The sequence below is a fragment of the Pan paniscus genome, chromosome 16 (genome assembly GCF_029289425.2).
Source record: "Pan paniscus chromosome 16, NHGRI_mPanPan1-v2.0_pri, whole genome shotgun sequence".
NCBI lineage: Eukaryota > Metazoa > Chordata > Mammalia > Primates > Hominidae > Pan > Pan paniscus.
In genome coordinates, this window is record NC_073265.2 from 61,283,948 (window position 1) to 61,303,845 (window position 19,898).

Sequence of the window (19,898 nt, forward strand, 5' to 3'; positions counted from 1 at the left end):
TGCTTCATTTTTTAATATAAATGTGATAAATTCAGCATTTAAGTACTCCTAAAAATTGAATGATGTTTTGGATGTGGAATACAAAAGAGAGGGATGAAGGCAGCAAAGTTAACAAAGTTAGGACCTCTGAAAATTCTCTTCTCCATAAAACCAATGAGAAATCTGGCAAATCTGTCATAATTAACCTTTTCAGAACTGTGGAAACTAATCGAAAGCCTGCAACAACCCAGAGAGTGTTTACTCAATAAAAAGAGCTAAATCTCAATAAAAATGGCTTTGTAGTGTTTTAAACTTGCCCTATTCCATCCCCTTGAAAACCAACAGCCTGCGAACTTGGAGATCAGAAGCCTGACAGCTACCAGAAAGGTCAGAACAGGGTTTGAGCTTGTTCAAAGCCTCATTCCCTAAGAAATATCATTATTTGAACTGTCTGGTGGTTCTCTGTGAACAGCCATATTCAAGGCTGACTCTACAAGATTCAATTCGGACTTCATATCATGCAAAGATCTTTTCCCCAGAGGCATCCATAGAAACTGAGGCAATCGCTGAACAGCCTACTTCCTAAAGCAGTGGATCAAAGTTGGGGCAAACAATAGGCTAACCAAGAAACTTAAAAGGAAAAGCTGGCTTTGAAAACCTCCAATAAATTTCCTGGGAATCTAGAAGGTCATATGCATGCATAACGCTGTGGACATGCCCAGGGTTGTGTGTGCTCTCAGAAAAAAAACGGATGAAATATAAACTCTCACCTCTGGTTAACTTTGAAACCCTGCACAAGCAGAAAATAAAGGCTAAGGTAGATTTGTGAAATACCTAGCTGAGTGTTGAAGGCATGGAACAATATACATAGAGAGCCCTGTGGCAAAGAGTGAGAGACTTACTTATTGTTTCCAAGCATTTAAATAAATCTCTGTCCAGTTATTACCTGACATCTAAGTTAAATAAGCAGATACTTCAATAGCCACACTCAAAAAAGAATATCAACTTTATAAAATTAGTTCAGAAAAGTCACAAAACAATCAGACAGTAGGAATAAAAGCAACAATCAAACCCTGGGAAGGAGAGGACTCATTTCTAGAGTTGCCACATTATATTATTTTAAAAATCAAATTTTTTGGCCAGGCGTGGTGGCTCACGCCTGTAATCCCAGCACTTTGGGAGGCTGAGGCGGGCGGATCACGAGGTCAAGAGATCGAGATCATCCTGGTCAACATGGTGAAACCCCGTCTCTACTAAAAATACAAAAATTAGCTGGGCATCGTGACATGCGCCTGTAGTCCCAGCTACTCTGGGAGGCTGAGGCAGGAGAATCGCTTGAACCCAGGAGGCAGAGGTTGCAGTGAGCCGAGATCACGCTACTGCACTCCAGCCTGGTGACAGGGCGAGACTCTGTCTCAAAAAAAAAAAAAAAAATCCAATTTTGTTGTGTTTTGTTTCATTTTTGTTTTGAGACAGGATAGCTGTGGCCAGGTTGGAGTGCAGTGGCATGCTCATGATTCACTGCAGCCTTGACCTCCTAGGCCCAAGTGATTCTCCCACTTCAGCCTCCCTAGTAGCTGGGACCACAGGTGTGCACCACCAAACCTGGCTAATTTTTGTATTTTTTGTAGAGACAGAGTCTCCCCGTGTTGCCCAGGCTGGTCTTGAACTCGTGGGGGCTCAGGTGATCTACCCATCTTGGCCTCCCAAAGTGCTGGGATTACAGGCGTGAGTCACCACACCCAGCCAAAAAAAATCCAGTTTTCAACAACAACAACAAAAAATTATAAGGCATGCAAAGAAAGAAGACAGTATAGCTGATACAAAGTAGAAAAAGTATTAATTAATAACTGTCCCTGAAAAAACCCAGACATTAGACTTACAAGATTTTAATCAGCTATTTTAAACGTGTTCAATGAACTAAAGAAAGTCACATTTAATGAACTAAAGAAAACTATGAGAACACTATCTCACCAAATAGAGACTAACATACAGGACTTTAAAGAAATTAATCCAAAAAGAATTCTGGAGTTGAAAAATATAACTGCAATGAAAAAGTATCTAGAGGAGCTCAACAGCAAATATGAGTAGGTAGAAGAAAGAACCAGTGAACTTGAAGAAAAAATCAACAAACATGAAGACAGGTCAATTGACTCTCGTCTAAGGAACAGAAGAAAAAAAAAATGGAGACCACAAGGTCTCAGAGACCTGTGGGACACCATTAAAAAGACTCCTATGGCAGGCACGGTGGCTCACACCTATAATGCCAGCACTTTGGGAGGTGGAGGTGGGTGGATCACCTGAGGTCAGGAGTTCAAGGCAGCTCACGCTTATAATCCCAGTACTTTGGGAGGCAGAGGTGGGTGGATCACCTGAGGTCAGGAGTTCGAGGCCAGCCTGGCCAACATGGTGAAACCCCGTCTCTACTAAAATTACAAAAAAAAAAGCTGGGCATGGTGGCAGGCACCTGTAATCCTAGCTACTCAGGAGGCTGAGGCAGGAGAATCACTTGAACCTGGGAGGCGAAGGTTGCAGTAAGCTGAGATCGCACCATTGCACTCCAGCCTGGGCGACAAGAATGAAACTCTGTCTCAAAAAAAAAAAAAAAAGAAAAGAAAAAAAGGCTCCTATACATACTGGGGGTTCTAAAAGGAGAAAAAAGAAAGGGACATAAAGAATACTTGAAAAAACAATTGCCAAAACCTCTCTCCAAATTTGATGGAAAACATTAATCTGCACATCCAAGAAATTCAATGAACTCTAGAGGGTATAAACTCAAATCCACATTTTGACAAACCAAAATTCTTGAAAGGCAAAGACAAAGAATTTTGAAAGCACCAAGAGAGAAATTCCTTATCAAGGAATCCTAACATAAGATTAACAGCTGATTTCTCATCACGAACCATGGCAGACAGATAACGTATTCAAAACATTGAAAGGAAAAAAAAATTGTCAATCAAGAAGTATATATCCAGGAAAAATAAAGGAGAAATTAGAATACTGCCAGATAAACAAAGTTGGACTTCACAGCTACAGATGGGCCTTACAAGAAATACTAAAGGGAGTTCATTTTTCTGACTGAAATAAAAGGATACTAGACAAGATTCGATTAAACATGAAGAAATAAAGAACACTGGTAAAAGTAACTACACAGGTAAATATAAAAGATAGTATAAATTAATTAACTCATTGATTGATTGATTGACAGGATCTCACTCTGTTACCCAGCCTGGAGTGCAGTGGCATGATCTCGACTCACTGCAACCTCTATCTCGTTTCAAGTGATCCTCTCACCTCAGCCTCCTAAGTAGCTGGGACTACAGGCGTGCACCACCACACCTGGCTAATTTTTGTAGAGATAAGGTTTTGCCATGTTGTCTAGGCTGGTCTCGAACTCCTGGCCTCAAGTGATCTGCCCACCTTGGCTTCCCCAAAGTGCTGGGATTACAGGCAGGAGCCACTGCACCTGGCCTATTTTTTATGCATAATACTTTTTTCCTATTAAACTTGAAAAATTACATAAAGCAGTAATTATAAAGGTGTTGATGGATGTACCACCATAAAGAAGTAATTTGCATAACAATTACAGGACAAAGGGGCAAGAAAGGAATAGAACTACATACAAGCAAAGTTTGTTGTATACTATCAAAATTAAGTTGTCATTATTCCAAACTACATTGTTATAAGATTTTAACTACAATGCCCAAGGTAAGCAATAAGAATATAAAAAATAATAAAAAGAAATGCCAATGAAATTAAAATGGTACACTAGAAAACATTTATTTAACGCAAAAGAAGGCAGGAATAGAAGAACAGAAGAACAAAAAAAATCGTAACACATGGAGAACAAACAGCAAAATGGTATTAATAATCCTACCTTATAATTACCTTATAATTACATTAAGTATAAGTAGATTAAATGCTCTAATCTAAAGGTAGATAAATGGCAGAATGGATAAAAGGAAAATGTATGGTCCAACTGCATACTGTTTACAAGAGACAAGCTTTAGACTCAAAGACACAAATAGGTTAAAAATAAAAGGATGGAAAAAAAAGATACCATGCAAGCAATATCCAAAAGCAAGCTAGAGAATACCAGATAAAACAATAATTACTAATTATTACTAATATCAGGTAAAATAAAGACCAAACTTGTTCCCAGGGACAAAGAAGGCCATCTTATAATGACAAAAGGGCCAATCCATCAAGAAGACATAACAATTTAAAATATATATATATGTGTGTCTAAGAACAGAGCCCAAAAAAACATTGAGCAAAAAGGACTTTTTTTTTTGAGATGGAGTTTCGCACCGTCACCCAGACTGGAGTGCAGTGGCGAGACCTCGGCTCACTGCAACCTCCACCTTCCAGGTTCAGGCGATTCTCCTGACTCAGCCTCCCAAGTAGCTGGAAATACAGGCGCATGCAACCACACCTGGATAGTTTCTATACTTTTAGTTTCACCATGTTAGCCAGGCTGGTCTAAAACTCCTCATCTCAAATGATCTGTCTGCCTTGGTCTCCCAAAGTGCTGGGATTACAGGAGTGAGCCAGTGCACCCGGCCACAAAAAGAACTTGACAAAACTAAGAGAAGAAGCACACAATTCAACAATAATACTGAGAGACTGCAATACTCCACTTTCAATAATGAAGAAAGCAACTGGACAGAAGATGAACAAGAAAAAGAGGACTTCAAAATTACTATATACCAATTAGACCTAACACGTTTACAGAACACTCCAGTCAACATAAGGAGGATATATTCATATATTTTTTCAAGTCCACATGGAGTATCCTCCAGGGTAGACCATGTGTAGTCTACTACAAAACAAGTCTCAATAATTTAAGGAGACTGAAATTATACAACTACTCCAAACACTTTGCAGTGAAGTAAGAAATCACATTTCCACGGCCAGGCACGGTGGCTCACGCCTGTAACATTTTGGGAGGCTGAGGCGGGCAGATCACAAGGTCAGGAGATCGAGACCATCCTGGATAACATGGTGAAACCCCGTCCCTACTAAAAATACAAAAAATTAGCCAGGTGTGATGGCAGGTGCCTGTAGTCCCAGCTACTTGGGAGGCTGAGGCAGGAGAATGGCGTGAACCCAGGAGGCAGAGCTTGCAGTGAGCCGAAATCTCACCAATGCACTCCAGCCCGTGCCTCAGAGCAAGACTCCATCTCAAAAAAAAAAAAAAAAAAAGAAAGAAAAATCACATTTCCAAAATACAAATACATGGAAATTTGACAACACATTTCTAAATAACCAGTGGGTTAAAGAAGTCACAAGCAAAATTATAAAATACTCCAAGATGCACAAAAACAAAACACTACACCAATACATGGAAAACAGCTGAAGCAGTGCTTAGAGGGGCTTTATACCTGTAAACCCATATAAAAAAGATCTCAAATCTATAACCTAACCATCCACCTTAAGAAACTAGAAAAAAAAGCAAACTAAACCCAAAGCAAGCAGAAGGAAGGAAATAATAAGCATCAGAGCAGAAATAAATGAAATAGGAAATAGGAAAAAAAATAGAGAACATCAATGAAACTAAAGATTGGTTCTTTGAAAAGATCTTCAAAATTAAACTTCTATCTAAACTGATGAGACAGACACAGAAAGAAGCAGAGAGAGAATCAAATTCAGGAATGAATGAAAGCAGAACATTACTACCAATGTTACATAAACAAAAAAGATTGTAAGGGATACTATAAAACAAGTTTTGGCAACAAATTAGATAACCTAGATGAAGTGGACAAATTCCTAGAAAGATAAAAACTACCAAATCTGACCACAGATGAAACAAAAAGTCTGAACAGATCTATAATAACTAAAGTGTTTCAATTAATAATCAAAATTTCACACAAATAAAAGTCAGAACCAGATGGCTTTGCTGGTGAATTCTACCAAATGTTTAAAGAATTAACCCAATCCTTCACAAACTCTTCTAGAGAATTGGTTTGTAAAAACTGGATTTCACCTCTCATTCATTCATTCTCCAAAACCAAGGAAATAAGAGTTTTATCCCCTTATTTCATTATCATTAAAATGTGTTAGAAAAAGTTACTAATAGTTTTCTATCTGTAAAATGGGAATAAATAACCAAGAAGCAGAAAAGTTAAGTGAGATGCCCAAGGCATACCCAATATTTGAATGTAAGTCAAACCCTCTCTTAACCAAATCTCACTGTAGCATGAAACAAATCATTAATTTACTTCTTTATCTTATTTCTCCATCTGAAGGATACCACATATATCATCTCTAAAGACCTGTATACCTCAAGTAATACAATGGAATTAAGAGCTTTATTGAAAATTTTTTTTCTCAAGTTAGAAAAAGAACACTAAGGAAATGGGAGCAAAGTCCCAAGGCACATCGCTCACCAAGAGGAATGAGGAACAACTGAGAAACTGCTTACTTGTTCTGACAGTTTGCAATAGTTCTATATACCAAATAAAGATCTCCTAGCAGCCTCTGAAAAACTGCAAAGTTCTGCCCATGACAGAAATAGCAATTATGCAAAAAGCTATGCATGACGTAAACTGAATTAAGGGTCATAATACACAAAGACCTTAAAAGTCAGTCTGCATGATACAAATGTTAACTTCATCTAATTACACAAATAAAAATACGTACCGTTCATTATGCTCCTGATAAACGAGTCTAGACTTCTCCAGTAGATATTTTTCAACATAGGCACTACAAGAAAAATTAAATTGGTTGATATAAATAATAAAGTTTAATATAAGGCAGAAAAATATTTGGAGACAGTGTAAAAGTATAAAGAATACTACCCAGATCATTTCAAAATATGCACCATTGGCCGGGCGAGGTGGCTCACACCTGTAATCTCAGCACTTCAGGAGGTCGAGATGAGAGGATCACCTGAGGTCAGGAGTTCAAGACCAGCCTGGCTGATATGGTGAAACCCCATCTCTAATAAAATACAAAAATTAGCCAGGCATGGTGGCAGGCACCTGTAATCCCAGTTACTCGGGAGGCTGAGGCAGAAGAATTGTTTGAGCCTGGGAGGCAGAAGTTGCAGTGAACCAAGATCAGGCCACTGCACTCCAGCCTGGGTGACAGAGTGAGAATCTGTCTCAAAAAAATAAATAAATAAATAAATAAATATATATATATATATATGTATATATATGTACATACTATTATAATTGTGGTATGGGTACTGTTAGTGTTATCCATGTTAAATTCATATGGTCACGAGTCTTTTTTCTTTCACTAAAGCAAAATAAAATAAGAAGTTTAAACCAGGCCGGGCGCAGTGGCTCACGCCTGTAATCCCAGCACTTTGGGAGGCCGAGGAGGGTGGATCACCTGAGGTCGGGAGTTCGAGACCAGCCTGACCAACATGGAGAAACCCCATCACTACTAAAAATACAAAATCAGCCAGGCATGGTGGTGCACACCTGTAATCCCAGCTACTCGGAAGGCTAAGGCAGAAGAATCACTTGAACCCGGGAGGCAGAGGCTGCAGTGAGCTGAGATCATGCCACTGCACTCCAGCCTGGGCAACAAGAGCAAAACTTCGTCTCAAAAAAAAAAAAGAAGTTTAAAACACAGTACACAAGATCCCCGAAGAAAGACTCTACATTATTTCTAGGCTACTATACCACTACACATTCTTCCAGACATACTTTGGACAGATTACCACATAAGGCTTAAAGATATACATAGTTTCTTTTTATATATTTACGCTATTGTCACAGCCTAAAATCAATTTATTATATAATGATTTACTCCATAGTTATTTATTGGGCACTATATCAAGCACAAGGAATATGGAAATAAGTGATCTACTACCTGTTCTCAAATGACTTACAAATTAGTAGAGAAAGGAGGTAATCTAGCAGCTATCATACTGAGTTGATAGGGCTTACTGTAGAGCAATGACCAGGATATTATGCGTACACAAAAAGAGACACCTGAGATTCAATCCAAGAAGGAAAAAGGATGTAAAGAAGAATTCCCATGGATAGTGAGTACACAGCACAGAGTAAACTTTCATTACATATATCTGGTGAAAGAGTGACTGGGTAAATGCATTCAAAATCTGAAGGATTAACCAGAAGGAAAGGAGAACTGCCTTTATGTAAAGTTATAAAGGAAGGAGGGTACACATACCAACTTCAGGGAAAACAATTAGTTACGTATCACTTAACTACAGAGGTACATTCTGAGAAATGCATCATTAGACAATTTTGTTGTTTGTCAGCATCACAGAGTGCACTTATACAAACCTGATAGTATAGCCTACTACACACTTAGGCCTTATCTTATAGCCTATTGCTCCTAGGTTACATAGCTATACAGCATGTTACTGCACTGAATACTACAGGCAACTGTAACACAATGGTAAGTATTTGTGTATTTAAACATAGAAAAAGTACAGTAAAAATAGGGTATTAAAATCTCATAGGACTACCATAGTATATGAGGTCCATCATCTACTGAAACATCACTGTGTGGTGTATGACCCAAGTTACGTATGACTAGAGAATGAGATAGGCGGACAGACTACGATCAAGAGCTACTATACTATATGCCAGAAGAATGAACTTTATCCTGAAAGTAATGAGGAATTAAACATCAATTGTATGTCTGATATTTTTTTCTCTTTATCCAGACTGTGCCCTCCAAGTCTTTAAAACTTCTTACCCAAATGGGTGCAATCAGCTAAGATCTCACTGGAAAGGGGTTCTAGAATCTGAAATGTAAAAGCTTTAGATTACTGAATCCAAATTATTAGGACAAACCTCTTAGAGGCCAGAATCTGACTCTTAAGCTGTATTTCTCCCAGTTGCCTCCCACCACATGCTATATACTTCAGTCACTCACAAACACACAATCCCTCAAAGATTCCATTCACTCCTGACTGCACTGCTCACTTTCTTCCTCCCACTTCCAATTCCCTAGTCTATTCCCAGTCTCTGTCCAGTAAATTGCATTCCTTCATTAAAATAAAGCTCAAATGTGGGTTCTTTGAAAATCCATTGCCACTACCACCACCAATAATTAAAATTTATTTCTTTTTCTGAATTACCATTGCCATTTCCAGTCTAAATTACCAAAACAGGCTCTTACCTGTCTAAAATGGGAGAAAGGAACATGAATATGTTAAATCCTCACAACCACCTTGCGTGGCAAATATTACTGCCCCTATTTTACAAGTATAGAAACTGATGCTGAAAGATATTACGATCACACAGCTAGTAAAAAGCATAACTTTTAACTCAGGTTTGTTTTAACTACAAAGGCTCTCTTTTTCAACAATAGTAGCCCCCTTCCACTTTATTCATGGGGGATACATTCCAAGATGCCAACCACAAATAATACCAAACCCACATATATATCCCATTCTACATAATACATATCTATATAATATATATATATATATATATATATGGTTTTTTTCCTTGAACTTTGTTTTTTTGGAGGAGTCTTGCTCTGTCTCCTAGACGATCACAGCTCACTGCAAACTCCGCCTCCTGGGTTCAAGTGATTCTTCCACCTCAGCCTCCTGAACAGCTGGGTCCACAGGCACGTGCCACCACACCTGGCTAATTTTTGTATTTTTAGTAGAGATGGGCTTTTATGTTGGCCAGGTGAGTCTCCAACTCCTGACCTCAAATGATTTGCGTGCCTCAGCCTCTCAAAGTGGTGAAATTATAGGGGTGCCTGGCCTGCGTCTTTTTTTCCTATACATACATACCTATGACAAAGTTTAATTTATAAATTAGGCACAGAAGACAGGGGGCCCCAACCCCCAGGGCATGGACTCGTAGCGGTCCATGGCCTGTTAGGAACCGGGCTACGCAGCAGGAGGTGAGCGGCCAGCAACTGAGCAAAGCTGAGCTCCACCTCCTGTCAGATCAGCAGCGGCATTAGATTCTCATAGGAATGTAAACCCTATTGTGAATCACACATGAGAGTGATCTAGGCTGCACACTCCTTATGAGAATTTAATGATATATGTAACAAGCTTGAATCATTCCAAAACCATTCCTCCATCACCCAGTCTGTGGAAAAATTGTCTTCGACGAAACCAGTCCCTGGCACCAAAAAGGTTGGGGACCACTGCAGTAAGAGATTAACAATAACTAATAATAAAATAGAACAACTAGGCTGGGCACAGTAGCTCATGCCTGAAATCCAAGATTAGCCTGGCCAACACAGTGAAACAGCATCTCTACCAAAAAATACAAAAATTAGCCGGGTATGGTGGTACACGCCTGTAGTCCCAGCTACTCTAGAGGCTGAGGCAGGAGAATCACTTGAACCCGGGAGGAAGAGGCTGTAGTGAGCTGAGATTGCACCACTGCATTCCAGCCTGGGCAACTGAGTGAGACCCTTCTCAAAAAAAATAAATAATAAATAATAAAACAATTATAACAATACACTGTAATAAAATGTATGTGCATGTGGTCTCTGAAAACATCTTACTGTACTATACTCAACTATCTTTGGGTAACTGAAGCTGCATAAACTGAAATCACAGATAAGGGTGGTGGTAGGGGGAGTTTAAAGGAATATATGGGAATTTGCTGTACTTTTCCACTTATTTTTGCTGTGAAGCTACCACTGCTCTAAAAAATAAAGTCTATTTAAAAAAAAAAAACTATGAAGAATATTGCTCACACAACCAGAGGACTCTGAACATAGACTATATAATAAGAAACAATACTGTAACAAAATTAAATTTCTCAAATATAATAATATGGTTATATAGAAAAATGTAGATTAGAAAATACCAGCTTACTTGAAAACAATTTTTTATTTTTTTATTTTTTTTGAGAGACAGAGTCTCGCTCTGTCGCCCAGACTGGAGTAAAGTGGCACAATCTCAGCTCACTGCAACCTCCACCTCCCAGGTTCAAGAGATTCTCCTGTCTCCGTTTCCTAAGTAGCTGGGACTAGAGGTTTGCGCCACCGTGCCCGGCTGATTTTTGTTATTTTTTAGTGGAGATGGGGTTTCACTATATGTTGGTCAGGCTGGTCTCCAACTCCTGACCTCAGGTGATCCACCCACCTCAGCCTCCCAAAGTGCTAGGATTACAGGTGTGAGCCACCATGCCTGGCCTTGAAAACAATTTTTTAAAAGAACAAATGTATGCATAATATATAGAAAGCAAATGCAACACATTGACAACAATCAAATCTAGGTTAAGAGTATGTGTGACTGTTACATTGGTGTTAAAATTTTTCTGAGGTTTTAACTTTTCCAAAACTAAAAAAAGTTGACAGGGAAGAATTTTAATGCTGACACCAATGTCTGGGAATGAACAATACATAGTTTATAAAAGGGTAAAGACAAAAATTAAAACATGCTCTAAAGCCTACGCCTGCTAAGTAGCAGTACTTACCCAAGTACAGTGCCTGTTTCCTGGTAATTTACTTGAATAAACTTCCCAAAACGACTTGAATTGTTATTATGAGCTGTCTTTGCATTTCCAAAGGCCTGTCAAAATAAATAATTCTCATTAGTTTCACTAAAAAAAATATATTTTTTTTTGGAGGGGGGATTAGGTCAGCTGCTTAGGTCAGCTCAGAGACAAAATGTTAAAGAGACAGTAAAAAGACAATTTGCTTGTATGTTCAGACTCATTCACAGCTCAGGCAAAATTTAAAAAAAAAAAAGCAATTAACAACTGAAAGAAGATCAAGTAGATTTTATTTTCTGCTATTCAGTAAAATAAACCATAATTTTATTTTATGTTATTTATTTATTTATTTATTTTGGAGACAGAGTCTCGCTGTCGCCTAGGCTGGAGTGCAGTGGTGTGATCTCAGCTCACTGCAACCTCTGCCTTCTGGGTTCAAGCAATTCTCCTGCCTCAGCCTCCCGAGTAGCTGGGACCACAGGCCCATGCCGCCAAGCCTGGCTATTTTTTTTGTATTTTAGTAAAGATGGGGTTTCAATGTGTTGCCCTGGCTGGTCTGGAATCCCTGAGCTCAGGCAATCTGCCTGCCTCGGCCTCCCAAAGTGCTAGGATTACAGGTGTGAGCCACTGCACCCAGCCAAAATAAATCATAATTTTAAAAATGTAATGTTCTTTAAAGTTTGGATTTCTCTTTCACATTCCAGAGCCCCCCTACAAAAAAAGTCTTAATATATTTATACTTTTACTTTTTAAAAAATTTGCTAAACTGAAGTAACAAGGAGTTAGGAAAATAATAATTACATCAAAATAATTACAATTTTAGAATAGAATGAAATGAAATTCCAGTACATAATGTACTATACTTTATTATGCCTATTTAAAACAAAGCTACAGTACTCATTACAAAAGAATAAGAACTATAAACTTCCTAAATCGTCACCCAAAGTATGTACCTTACAATGGAATACTGCCCAGGAATAAAAGTAAACTAATGATATCAACAAACACTATGCTAAGCACAAGAAACCAGGCACAAAGTACATATCATATAATCTATTTATATGAAATTCTAGAAAAGGCAAAACAAGAATAACAGGAAGCAGATCAGCGGTTATCTGGGAATCCGGGTGGAATTGAGAAATATCTACAAAGGGGCACAATGGGTGATAAAGATAATCTATAGCTCAATTCTGTGATGGTGGTCACATGGATATATACATTTATCAAAATTCACTGAGCTGTACGCTTTAAATGTGTAGATTTTATTGTAAGTTATAGCTCAATATAGCTCAATGAAATTTAAGATTTAAATGATTTTAAAAATGAAGCCACTGCCCTAGCCTGAGCATTCACATTATACTTGAAGAAACAAAACTAGAAAAGACACAGAGATGATTCATTGCGGAGCTTTTTTCTTCTCCTACAATAATCTCATGGGAATGGCATGCCCTCTAACTCCAAAATCCTAAAGTAGCCATTTACTGAACACCTCCCTAAATGCAAAGCTGTTTGTGCTAAACTGTAACTGTGCAGAGCATATATACACGGACGCACACACACATACAAGACAAGGCGAGGACGTCAACCAAGCTGATGCCCCAGCAACTAAATCTGTACTCAAGTAGTCGTACTCAACTACAACTGTATCATGGTCCTGAGACCAGAAACATCAGCATCTCCTGAAAATTTGTTAGAAATTCAAATTCTTGGGTCCCTCACAAAACTATTGAATGAGAAACTCTGAGGATAAGGTCCAGCAATCTGTGCTTATAAAACCCCCTTCGAGTGGTTCAGATGTAAGCCAAAGTTTGACAACCACCGCTCTACTTATTATGCATGCATTTACATTTCTGTGAAATTACATTTTACTATGTCTTAAGAAATTATTCTATAATGATAGCAGCAAATGCAAAGATTCATAAAAATCTCCAGAAATGTCCCTCATGAATGTTTAGATTATACTGTATCTTAGTAAGTCATGGAAAAGAGCCCAGGCTCTCAACCATCACCGAACCATCTGCAAACTATATACACAAAAAAGCTTGACATTGCTGAGTCCTGAATGCCTAGAATAGTTTGTCCATTCTGCTTTTTCCCTTTCCACCATAGAAAGTTTTTTACAAGGAATTTAGAAAAACCACATAGCACAGATTAATAAAATGTAGAAACAAACAGAAACATAAATTTCATCAAAGAAATATTCATTTAAGTGTCAAATGCATTACATTTTGATAAAACTTACAAAATAAAACCGTGGGCTTGGAGATACGAAATATGGATGTGTGATGTACTACTCCTATTTTCATATATGCTACTTTTGATTCTGCCCAAGGCTACAATGTCAACAGCAAATCAGAAGCTTTACCTGTTACTTAACCTGTGATTGCAATACCACTTTTATCACTACATAAAGTCATTTAGGGCCATTTTGAGAGGTAGGCTTGCAATAGTTACTTCACCAAATAAGTTATATGGATGGCAAATAAGCATGAGAAAGCATGTTCAACATCACCAACTATTACAGAAATTCCGTCAGGACCACAATGAGATACTACTACACACCTATTAGAATGGCTAAAATAATCAACAAAAATTGACAATGCCAAGTGCTGCTGAGGATGCAGAGGAACTAGAACACTCATACAGTGCTGGTGGAAATGCAAAATGGTAGAACTCTGGAAGACAATCTAACAAAAAGTAAAACATTCACAGAAAGTTAAACACACCCTTAACAATATGACCCAGCAATACCCCTCCTGGCTGTTTACTACTGAGAAATACAAATTTATATATACATACACATCAAGGCACAAACATTATCATCAGCTTTGTGACAGTCAAAGCTTGAAAATAACGAAATGTCCACCAACAAATGAAGGATTTAACAAACTGTGATTCATCTAAATAATGGAATACTACTCAGAAGCAAAATAAACAACTGCCATATTTTAACAACCTGGATGAATTTCAAAGATACAACACTGAATGAGAGAAATCAGTCTCAAAACTTGACATGTGGTGGTTCACATGTGTAATCCCAGCAATTTGGGAGGCCAAGGGGGGAGAACTGCTTGAAGCCAGGAGTTTGAGACTGTCCTGGGCAACATAGGGAGACCTCATCTCTACAAAAAGTTTTTAAAAATTAGACCAGCATGGTGGCACACACCTGTAATCTCAGCTAATCTGGAGGCTGAGGTGGGAAGATCACTTAAGTCTGGAGGGTCGAGGCAGCAGTGAGCTGTGACTGTACCACTGCACTCCAGCCAGGGTGACAGACTGAAACCCGGGCCTCAAAAAAATAAAAAACTTTACATACTATAGGACTCTATGTACACGACATTCTCAAAAACAAAAACAGCTGCAATGGAGAGCAGACAAGTGATTCTGAGTCATGAAAGTATGGCAGGGCAGAGGGTATGAAGATAAGGAGTATCATAAGAGTTTTATGGAGTAATGAAACTATTCTGTGTCAAAATTATACACAGATGGCTATAAAAGGTAATATTTTAAATTCATAGAATTTTAATATGATTACTTATTTCAAAAAAACTTAACTCCTCAAAATATTTATTCAAAATAGAAGGCACAAAAAAGACAATTTCAGATATACATAGTTGAAAATATTCATCACAAGCTAACCTGCACTAAAAGAAACATTAAAGAAGTCGTTTAAGCAGAAGGAAAATTGTATCATATTAAAACATGGATCTATATAAGGAAGGAAGAACAGCAGAAATGGTTGCCCCATGAGTAAATACATAAAATATTTTTTAGTACTTAAATCTTTTGAAAAGATCATTGAGAGTGAGATTAGCAAAAATGGCAGAGTAAGGACCTCTAAACATCCTCTCCTTCATAAAAGGCACAAGAATGCTGACAAAAACTGTCAAACTCAAATTTTTAAGAACTCTGGAAATTAACCAAAGGATTGCAAGAACCCTTGGCATAGGCATTTAATCAAGAAAAAACAGATGAGTCTTGGTTAGGAAAATCAGGCATTTTAACTTGTGCTATTACTACTCCTTTCTCTTTAGCTCCACACTGAAGAGAAAAACCAACATCCTACAATGATGGGGCTTTTTTAAAGACACCCAAGAAGCCACCTGAAGAATCAGAACAGGGATGGAACTCATCCAAACTCCAGTTCCCCGAGAAAATCATCACAATTTGACTTATCTGGCATTTCCCTGGAAAAACTCACACAAAGGGTACTCTCTTTGTGTGTATGTATGTTTTGTTTTGTTTTGAGACAAGATCTCGTTCTGTCACCCACGCTGGAGTGCAGTGGTGCTATAACGGCTCACTACAGCCTCCAACCTCCAGGACTTAAGCAATCCTTCCACCTCAGCTTCCTGAGTAGCTGGGACTACACACAGCCATGCACCACCACACCCAGCTAATTTTTGTATTTTTCTGTAGAGATGGTGGGGGAAGGGGGATCTCCCTATGTTGTCCAGGCTGGTCTTGAACTCCTGGGCTCAAGTGATCCACCTACCTGAGCCTCCCAAAGTGCTGGGATTATAAGCATGAGCCACAGTGCCTGCCCCTCATCCTACTTTTTTTTTGCAACAGGGTCTCACTCTGTCAACCCAGACTGGAGTGCAGTGGTGCCATAAGGACTTTCTTGACCTTACTTGGAAATCACTTGCTTAAAACAGCCTCTTCACACTCCCCACTGCATCCACCCACCATCACTATGTGTGCTTGTCAAAAACAATCAGAAGCAATTGTTTAAACACTATAACTGCTTAAGGTGGCAATAACAGAATGGGGCAAAAAAAAAAAAAAAAAAAAAAAAAAAACACCAAACAACTTAAAAGGAAAAGCTGGTGAATAATATGTACAAAGGGGACTCTGAAAACATCTGAAATATTCATGGGCATATGGAAGGCCATGAGCATGCACAGCACTGCACATGCCCAGGATATGTCGATGCTCACAAAACACAGGAGACCTGTGTTTTGAACTTGAGGTTCTTTGTAAGCAGGAAGTAAAAGGTAAGGCAGAGTTGACAACCGCTTGGCTGAGTACTGAAGGGGTGAGTCAACAAACACACAGAACCTCATAGTAAAGACTAGAGGCCTTAACTTCAGGCATTTAAGGAAATCCAAGTCTAATCATAACTAACCACTATAACTGAGTACAGTTTTTGATGATCTCATGCACAAAAATCTAGACTTTACAAAATTAGTTCAAAGAAGTCATGAAACAACCAAATAACAGTAAGAAAACAACCACAAACCTTGGGAAAATCTCATTTTGAGGTGCCACATCATTATTATTATTTAAAAATGTCTAGTTTTCACCAAAAAATTAAGAGACATGCAAAAAAGTACAAAAGTATGGGCATGGGAAAATGAAAAATAGCACTGAACAGCAACCGTTCCTGATAAAGCCCAGATGTTGGACTTACTAGGCAAAGGCTATCAGCTTTTTTTTTTTTTTTTTTCTGAGACAGGGTCTCACTCTATCACTCAGGCTGGAGTGCAGTGGTACCATCACAGCTCAGTGGAGCCTCAACTTCCTGAGCTCAAGCCATCCTCCCATCTCAGCCTTCCAACTCAGCCTCCTCAGTAGCTGGGACTACAGGTGCATACCAACACATCCAGCTAATTTTTTTTTCCATTTTTTTGTAGAGACAGGGTCTCACCCATGTTGCCTAGGCTGGTCCTGAACTCCTGGGCTCAAGTGATCCACTCTCCTTGGCCTTCCAAAGTGCTGGGATTACAGGCATGAGCCACCACACCTGGCCAAAATACAGAACTCTTAAATGCACAAAATATATCCACCACGAAAGACCATGTTCTGGGCCATAAGTCTCAATAAATTTAAAAGAGTTCAAGCTATACAACACAGTGTTATTTAACCTGGCCAAAATACAGAATTCTTAAATGCACAAAAAATATCCACCACGAAAGACCATATTCTGGGCCACAAGTCTCAATAACTTTAAGAGAGTTCAAGTTATACAACACAGTGTTATCTAACCACAAAAGAATTAAATTATAAATCAAGAACAGGGGACAGAATCTCAGAGGACAGGATTGGGGCAGAGCAAGATGTGGAACAGACCCACAGATCCACTGACTGCTCCCCTACACACAAAAAGACACCAATTTAACAACTAACTACACACACACAAAAAGCACCTTCATGACAACCAAAAACCAGTAGGGTAAATGGAAACAGCCATCTTAGACTAAGATGGAAGCCATGTACTGAGAATGGCAGAGCCACAAAGAAGGAGCCCGTGCCCATCACTGTACAATCAACCAGATCAGCCCAAGACTGCTACCATGTGTATTATGACGTGAGAGAAATAAGAGTCTATCTTCTTTAATCCCTTATTGTTTTGACCTTTGTTACAGCAACCTAATGTTTGTACAAAAGGGCTTTCATTTCTTACTTCATTCGTTTCTGCATTGTTTGTTTTATAGCATGTATAATTAATTTAATAACTTAAAATATATACATAATCTATATATGTTTATTTACCTGTAAGATACAGATATAAGTAGATATATATCTATATAAAGGGAGAGTGAAATCCATATTTATCCATATAGTCTATACAGAGGTTAGATAGATACAATGTGCAGTGGGCCAAAGATAGAGACTTTAAGATTTTGGTTTTCTGATACACCAAAATATTTCGAATTATTTATACCTTCCTGAAAATTAAATTCACAAATCTTTATTGAGAATTGGTCATGTGAAAGAAACTAAAGTGACACAAATAAGTATGTCATTGTTTTAGAAAGTACTGTACTCACTGGTGAGTAGCAAATTAATTTCAACAAAATACCATCCATACTTTTCAAGTAATACTGTTAATCTAAAGTTCACTGATTTGAAGTTTCGTTTGTACTTAATTTGGCAAAATCTGTTTTGCTTTATAGTTGTATACAAACTTTAAGGAAAAACATTTAAATACAGTTTTATATTTGTACATTTTTCAGTGTCTTTAAAATTTTTGTTTATATATATTTATAATAAAATAATTAGGTTTCCAAAAAAAACCAGATAGGATTTAAATATTTACAAACTAAACACAAATCTAAGCAATCCATGGTTCAAAGAAGAAATCAGGCCAGGCACAGTGGCTCATGCCTGTAATCTTAGCACTTTAGGAGGCTGAGGTGGGTGGATCATCTGAGGTCAAGTTCAAGACCAGCCTGGCCTACATGGAGAAACCCCATCTCTACTAAAGACACAAAAATTAGCTGGGTGTGGTGGCGCACACCTATAGTCCCACCTACTCAAGAGGCTGAGACAGGAGAATCGCTTGATTCCGGCAAGTGGAGGTTGCAGTGAGCTGAGATTGCGCCACTGTACTCCAGCCCAGGCGACAGAGCAAGATTCTGTCTCAAAGAAAAAAAAGGGGGTGGGTGGGATCTGTCTCTGCTGTTCCACGTCCTCCACCTCAGGAGCCCCTGGTGACTTTGTCACAGCCTCCGTTCCTCTGTGATCTCCAGGTCCTGGGAGATGCACAGCTAAGAAGCCAGGACATCCTGGAAGCTGGGAAATAACCCTGAACCTGCAGCAGCAATCTGGTCTCTCCATCACCCTAGGCTTGTGGACCACAAATCACAACCTCATCCACTGCATGGACACAGGAATATGTCAGAACATAGCCCTGCCTGGGCCATCAAGCTCCAAATAGTCATCCAACTAGGAGCCTCGGACAACGGCCACTTTTGCTGGGAACCCATAGATAGGCCTCTAGGAAGATCTGACTGCTGTTTTTCCAAAACAGTGCCCCGTCAGCAGGAGGCAGTTAAAATTGGTCTTCATCCTCATCCTTATCCTTATTCTAATGGCACTTAGATGCACTTCTTTAGAGGGGAGAATGAGACAGGCAAGTAACAAAAGGTTCCAGGAGAATCTCCAACTGACCTGCATACCGGGAAGACAGGGTGAAGACTTGTGGAGTCTATGCCATTTGCAGGGGGGAGGAGCCTGGCCTCTCCTGTTTCTGTGTGAAGACCTGGGATCAAATTAGTGAGGTGAACAGCCTGTTAGGAGGACCTCATCTCACTTTGCTGAGTTGTTTTTCCTTTTCATTCATTAATTTTACTCCTCACCCTTCTATGTGTCTGCGAGCCTAATCTTTCCTGGTCGTGTGACAAGAACCCAGTATTTTCCGTTTTTTTGAGACGGAGTCTCGCTCTGTTGACCAGACTGGAGTGCAATGGCATGATATTGGCTCACTGCAACCTTTGCCTCCCGAAGAACCCGGTATTTTCTACAACAATATTTTATACATTTCTTTCTACAATGATTATATAATTATGGCTTACCAGCAGGAAACAAAAAAATAAAGAATAAGTCACAAAAAAAAGAAATCAAAAGGGAAATTATCAAATGTTTTAAACTAAATAAAAATGAAAACACAATATGTCAGAATTTGTGTGACAGCAGTACAAGCAGTACCTAGGAAAGAATTTACAGCACTAAATAAATATATTAGAAAAGAATGATCTAAAATCAATGACCTCAGAGATCATACTAAAA

At 38.6% G+C, this 19,898-nt stretch overlaps 1 protein-coding gene across 8 annotated transcripts in view; it reads right to left on the reverse strand.

Moving 5' to 3' along the window:
* Window positions 1–19,898, reverse strand: part of MYO9A (myosin IXA) — a 298,032-nt gene that overhangs the window by 198,525 nt on the left and 79,609 nt on the right. For all 8 annotated transcript variants that reach the window (XM_008971877.4, XM_034939060.3, XM_008971875.4 and 5 more), the window contains 2 exons: window positions 11,367–11,461; window positions 6,622–6,684 (listed from right to left, as the gene is read on the reverse strand). In XM_008971877.4, the coding sequence (XP_008970125.3) occupies window positions 6,622–6,684; window positions 11,367–11,461 (158 nt within the window). The remainder of the gene's footprint in view (window positions 1–6,621; window positions 6,685–11,366; window positions 11,462–19,898) is intronic.